Source organism: Macrobrachium nipponense, chromosome 33 (genome assembly GCF_015104395.2).
Source record: "Macrobrachium nipponense isolate FS-2020 chromosome 33, ASM1510439v2, whole genome shotgun sequence".
NCBI lineage: Eukaryota > Metazoa > Arthropoda > Malacostraca > Decapoda > Palaemonidae > Macrobrachium > Macrobrachium nipponense.
In genome coordinates, this window is record NC_087219.1 from 18,242,445 (window position 1) to 18,249,944 (window position 7,500).

Below are 7,500 nucleotides of genomic sequence, written 5' to 3' on the forward strand. Positions count from 1 at the left end.
TAACAAATCATAATCATTATCATCATCATTATAACAACAGCCGTAACAAAAACAATCAACACCAATCTGGTATTAACACAGTCTGTATCCACCTCCTCCGAAGTGCTATAGTTGATTCACATCAACCGTGTATCTGATGTCTAGGCCAGTCCCTTTCGACGCTCCTGATTGGCTGTTGATAAGAAAATCACAGGGCTGGAAACTATCAATCTCTCGAGAGAGCTTACATAGGCAGGATGTATGTTCCACCTCCTGAGGGATAAGTCTTTCAACACGATCCATCAGAAGAGGTGAAACATACATCCCGCCCATGTGAACTCTCTCGAGAGACTGAGAGTTTCCAGTCCTGTGATTGGCTTATCAACGACCGATCAGGAGCGTCGTCAGGGACTGGCCTATACATCAAATGCACGGGTGATGTGAATCTACTATAGTACTAAGCATGGTGGAAGCTCAATGGAACGCCGTGTTTAGTACTAGCCCCTCGGCGATCGAAGTATTGTATGCACCCATTTCTATACTGCGTGGTCGACAAATTATATATTATACATATATAAAGAAGCGATATCGTTGATCCTCGAGGGGCTAGTCCTAAACACGGCGTCCCACTGAGTCTACCCTGCAGTTTGACGAAGGTGGATTCGTACCAGGTTTAATACCCACAAGTCCGCCGTCCATCCGACTCACCTCTTCTCCGTAGGCGCGTAGGTGAACGACCTACAAGTTATGAATCGCAGATTGTCGCAGAGGCTCTGGCAATCGTCTATGACAGAGGCGAACTCCAAGGCGTCCATTGAGATGACCATGGCGTCGAACTGCTGGTTGTAACGGCAGTCCGGGAGGGCTGTAACAAGTGGTTTGGTTGTTAACGGTCGTTAGGGGAAGGGATGGTTTTAGCTTTATTGGGGGTAGTGTCTAATGTATAGATTCTTGTGCTTGCAATGCTATATAGTTGTTAGAGTTGGTTTTTAAAACGAATATCTAAACCTAGCAGGTATTTGTAAACAAATGTTTAGGTCTAGGAGATATTTTTAAAGAAATGTTTAGGTCCAGCAGATGTTTTATCAAATAAATCTGTAAATTGAGCATATGTGTTTAAAGATGAGCATATTATTTCCATTTAATAATTATCAGTCCACTGAACGAAATGATAAAAAAGAAAATTGTTCTTAAGCTACTTTAAGTGGGTTCGAACCCAATCAAGGAAGAAGATTTACCATTCATTTATGTTCATTTTTTTTATTTTAAAGTTTCCTGTGGAAACCTATCCTACGAGAAATATTAAGATTAAGAGATCACTGTTAATATATGTCAATATATTCAAATATATATATATATATATATATATATATATATATATATATATATATATATAAGTTACAGCCACGGACGAAAAAGTGGCGCAATTAAGATGCTAAATACTTTCGTACTATTACTAAGACAGGGTGACCATGTCTGTAATAACATCCTAATTGACTCACTTATCCTTCGTGGCTGTAACTTTGTTCGTATATTAACCACGTTTTCACCTTTTTCGTGATTTAAAGTCAAACACACGAATACACATATATGATCTTACTCCTTGCACACTGGTTCTCCAAGTAGTCTATAGACGATCCAGGCGAAGACACGAATTCACTCGGTCGCGTCCGACGATCTTCAGGACTCAGGCGACAGAGCTTTCTGATGGTGTCGTATTCAGCAGACCTGATGAAATGTACATAATTAGTTTTACTGATTATTAGATTAGAGTAAAGGAAAGATGTCGGATAGGTAAATAGTTAGCTATTTAATCGGTTGATTCATTCTAATAGAGGTTACTTAACATTTCTATTTCTGGTACTTCATTCTATCATGCAGAAATAAAAGATATCAGTTATTTATTTGATTCCATAACATTTCATCGTTAAAATCGTTTTATGAAATAAGTAGTTATTTTAATTAATTAATAGTTATTGCAATTTATAAGCGAGTGAAATAACTTCATATTAAAATCCAAATTATATATTGTTTCGTCATTGTAAAATATTGCTGTTGTTTCAGGATCTGTGTGGAAACTATTTTTGTTACTTGCTCTTCTGTGAATTTGCATATATGTAATAAATACTCACATACGCACACAAACACACACACCTACACACACACACACACACACACACATATATATATATATATATATATATACACACGTATACGTATATACGTATACATGTATATTCATATGCGAATTTCTTGTGCATCATTAAATTATTGTTTATTATGATAAACAATCTACAATCACAACATCTACTTACACATATTTCTACTTTTCACACACACACACACACACACAAACTGGAAAATTAGCAATCATTAAAAAGATAAGAAAACAATTCCCTCCATTACTGCAAGTAAAGCCTGTAAAATAAAAAAGAAAACACTAAAAAAAAAAACATAAAAAAATAAACTTTACCTGCAAATGAAGTCGGTCTCGATAAGACAGAACCTCATGCAATCGGTCCTGGTGTCCACATTTGGGATGGTCTTGTTGTCGTATCCTTCCAGGAACGCGTCCAGTACGCGTTCGAAAGCCCAGAGACGCTCGCTGCCGCATAGACGACCGTAATCCACTGGAAAAAATTGTATTATTATTATTATTATTATTATTGATAGAGAAAAAATTGTATTATTATTATTATTATTATTATTATTACTATTATTATTATTGATAGAGAGAAAATTGTATTATTTTTATTATTATTATTATTATTATCAAGTACAAATCTCAATTACGAGGGCACAAGTAATGTTCTTTAAGGTCCACTATAATGTGTTTTTTTAAATTATACTACTGCTACCCTCAGTATATTATTGTGGACCTTAAAGAAAGTTATTATTATTAATTATTATTATTATTATTATTATTATTATTATTATTATTATTATTATGCAGTCGAGATGAGCGGTTGCTATGATCATATTCAATATGCATTTTTTTCTCAGTTCAGTTGTTCATTTCATATGGTTTCCTTGCAGCTCGTAAATCATTACCCTTTTGTATATATATAAAAGCAAGTATATATACTATATATATATATATATATATATATATATATATATATATATTGTATCCTCTACTGTTTTGCCCATGTTTATCTCTTTTACACATATGAATCATGAATTCATATATAAATATATAGGAAGCACGCATAGGATAACTATATATAATATATGTATATATATATGTATATATATATATATATATATATATAGTCTTTATTTATATATACACAACATGCATAACAATTCTCAAGATGTATCCGTAAAAATTCCTCAAAAGAATCAAGAAAAAAAAAATCACTCTTCCTCTGTACTGCTAAATCCAGGCCCGGTGACGCCAGGTAGCAATCAACACTTCAGTCAATAAACTCACCTCCCCTGAGGCAGATTTTCTCGAAGAAATTCGTCCCCTGGCTGTTGTAAATCGACCGCCGGCGACCCACTGAGGTGCGGTCGAAGGACTTGCAGTTTCCCGTGGTGTAATCTGCGTGGAGGGTCGAAACGACTTGTTAGTGGTGCTAATGTGGCGTGAGAATTGTGGGCTTAATTGTGTGGTGATCTATGGTGAAACTCTTAAGGGGACGAGTTGAATGTATGGTGATGTATAATCGTGATATGTACTGTGATGTATAAGTAACTTTATATTGTGAAATTAAACGGTTCTACAGCAATATATGTTATGATGATAGACATGATATATGGTGAAATTTAACGGTTCTACATCATTATATATTATGGTTATAGACGTGATATATAATGAGCTGGTAAATGAGAGGATATGATATATAAGTGTGTGATGAACTATGATGTGTTAGTCCCTTTAAATGGTGAAATTCAACCGTTCTACACCATTATATGTTATGATGCTAGATATGATATATAATGAGCTGGTAAATGAGAAGATGTAATGATGCATAACTGTGTGATGAATAATGATGTATTATTCATTGTATGTATGGTAAAATTTAACTGTTACACGTTATCCTATATAATGGTTATAGATATGATATATAATGAGCTGTTAAATGAGAGGATATAATATGCATAGTTAGTGATGAATAACGATGCATTATTCATCATATATGGTCAAATTTAACGGTTCTACATCATTATATATAATGATATCTGGATATGATATATAATGACCTAGTAAATGAGACTGTATAGTGATGCATAATTTTGTGGTGAATGGTGTTGTGTTATTTATTATTATATATAATCATTCTAAATATTATTATCATATATAATCATTATAAATATTATGATACGGTTATACATTATTATATATAATCATTATAAATATTATGATGCATGACGGTCTGTTAAACATAATCGTGGGAGTGATCATGCTCTATTATTTATAATGATTCTATAAAACAATGTATAACCGTCTTAAACTACAATTTATAATGAATAATAATGGATACAAAATAACTGACTAAGTACAACGAAGACTTACGAGTACAATGAAAAAATTCTCAACATTATACAAAATAAATTTTCATTGTCGATGATACGTCTTTCTTAGGTCTCTTGAGATGAGGTTGCTACCTTAGTTTTTCGGTTCACGACCTCAACATTCAACCAATTACCAGGTGCATTAATCTCTGCTCAGGTTAAAAAGGCTGGTTTGGTTTTCTATGGAATGAGCCTCAGTTTTTTTCTCCAGGTTAGGATCGATTTTGAGTCTCTCGTCAACCGGTAACCACTGGACAACGTGGACCTTTTTTATATACATATATATGATATATATAAACTACATTTATGTACAATTAAAAAAAAAATAGATATATATATTTATGTGTGTTGTGTGTGTGTGTGTGTGTGGTGTGTGTATATATATATAAGATATACATATATTTATAATACATAAATAGATAAATATAATTATATAAAAGATATACATATATATATATATATATATATATATATATATATATATTATATATATATGTATATAAAATGCATGGACACACAGACACACACACACACACATATATATATATACATATATATATATATATATATATATATATATATATATATATATATATAACACTTCCTACTTACCAACAAAGAACCTGTATCATACACTTATCTTTTCCACACACACACACACACACACACTCATAATCCTCCCGTGACTAACACCCTTCATTAAACCGCCACATATTCATCATGCTTTTCACACACTCGTAAAAATCACACAGAATTTCCACGCTGGATCTCCATGGCGAACCGATAAATGCCCCCTAATCACGAACATTTAAAAAAATGAGACGCTACTCTTTTTCCCGGCCGGAGTTCCCAAGGGTGGCGTTTTCTTCCCACGGTTCCGAGCGACCTTGGAACACGCATCCGGTGTAGTACAAGGCGTCTGGAATGGGTGTCACGATCTTCGGCTGGACTTGTTTCGTGACTTGGAATGGCAGTGACAAGACAAAGAATTTCTTTTTTTTTTAGTCGTGAATTATCTCATTCATTATAATAATGATTGGTTTTTGGGCAATTTTTGAAATGCAAAAAGACATTTTTTCCTTTATTTATGTAATTCATTATTATTTCAATAATGTTTTTGGAATGTTAAATATTATAAAATTTATAATATCTCCTTTAATTTATACCAGTATCTTTGGCTTTCTGGAATATTATTATTATTATTATTATTATTATTATTATTATTATTATTATTATTATTATTATTATTATTATTATTATTATTATTCAGAAGATGAACCCTATTCAAATGGAACAAGCCCACCAAAGAGGCCAACGACTTAAAATTCAAGCTTCCAAAGAATACGGTCTTCATTTGAAAGAAGTAACAGAAGGCAATAGGAAATACAGAAGGAAGACACCAGTCATCAGAAAAGGGAAGAAATATGGACAAATTTATTAATGAAAAGGTGAAAATTTATGTAAATTACTAATATATAAGGATTGTTTTATAGGGTAATAATCCTTTGCATCTTCGCTTGAACTTTTGAACTTCATCCTTAAAAAAATTAAAAGCCAGTATGACGATGGACGAGAATATGTATATAATTACATTCTCTCTAGTATGTATACCCGCTTTCACTACAGTTTGAATTAATCCAGAGTTAACAAAAGCGTCAAACGTAACCAGGTATGACAGATGCGCTCGTAATCGTGTTATTTTTTTTTTTTTCAGCGCCGTTAAAAAACTTTCGTTTAGCCCAGAACTTAGTCCTAATTCCAGGTCTACATACATTTAATATATCAAATATGCAAGCCCGTTTCTGTGTTAAGTGATGAATGTCATTCGCAACCTCTTTTTCGTTGCTCTCCAATACCGTTTTCACAACGTAATCTATATCTCTCTCTCTCTCTCTCTCTCTCTCTCTCTCTCTCTCTCTCTCTATATATATATATATATATATATATATATATATATATATATATATATATATATATATATATATATATATATATATATATATATATATATATATATATATATATATATATATATATATAGCGCGCGTGGGTGTGTTTGTGTGTGTAAAGCTTACACGCCTGCATTCTACCCTTGACTAAAGAGACAATGATAGTATCGGTGACTATTGTGCCTGTTATTTCCTGCACACGCCCCTTTTTAAGTCAAATGCCTTAATGGCACTTATATAATAATGTATATAATCTGCGTGTGTGGGAGTGGGAATGCGCAGTAAACCGCAGCAGCGCACAAGCAAGCAAACATCTCCCATACGCGCATACATCAGCCATACAAAATCATTATCTTCCGGCGACCTTTGTATATAATTACATTCTCTCTAGTATGTATACCCGCTTTCACTACAGTTTGAATTAATCCAGAGTTAACAAAAGCGTCAAACGTAACCAGGTATGACAGATGCGCTCGTAATCGTGTTATTTTTTTTTTTTCAGCGCCGTTAAAAAACTTTCGTTTAGCCCAGAACTTAGTCCTAATTCCAGGTCTACATACATTTAATATATCAAATATGCAAGCCCGTTTCTGTGTTAAGTGATGAATGTCATTTCGCGACCTCTTTTTCGTTGCTCTCCAATACCGTTTTCACAACGTAATCGATATCTCTCTCTCTCTCTCTCTCTCTCTCTCTCTCTCTCTCTCTCTCTCTATATATATATATATATATATATATATATATATATATATATATATATATATATATATATATATATATATATATATATATATATATATATATATATATATAGCGCGCGTGGTGTGTTTGTGTGTATAAAGCTTACACGCCTGCATTCTACCCTTGACTAAAGAGAAAATGATAGTATCGGTGACTATTGTGCCTGTTATTTCCTGCACACGCCCCTTTTTAAGTCAAATGCCTTAATGGCACTTATATAATAATGTATATAATCTGCGTGTGTGGGAGTGGGAATGCGCAGTAAACCGCAGCAGCGCACAAGCAAGCAAACATCTCCTCCCATACGCGCATA

General features: G+C 33.0%; 1 protein-coding gene across 6 annotated transcripts in view; it reads right to left on the reverse strand.

Annotated features, from left to right (window-relative positions):
• LOC135202988 (uncharacterized) overlaps positions 1-7,500 on the reverse strand; it is a 71,325-nt gene that overhangs the window by 55,079 nt on the left and 8,746 nt on the right. For all 6 annotated transcript variants that reach the window (XM_064232530.1, XM_064232529.1, XM_064232531.1 and 3 more), the window contains exons 3-6: positions 3,413-3,523; positions 2,453-2,609; positions 1,580-1,707; positions 688-844 (exon numbers count right to left, since the gene is read on the reverse strand). In XM_064232530.1, coding sequence (XP_064088600.1) covers positions 688-844; positions 1,580-1,707; positions 2,453-2,609; positions 3,413-3,523 — 553 coding nt within the window. The remainder of the gene's footprint in view (positions 1-687; positions 845-1,579; positions 1,708-2,452; positions 2,610-3,412; positions 3,524-7,500) is intronic.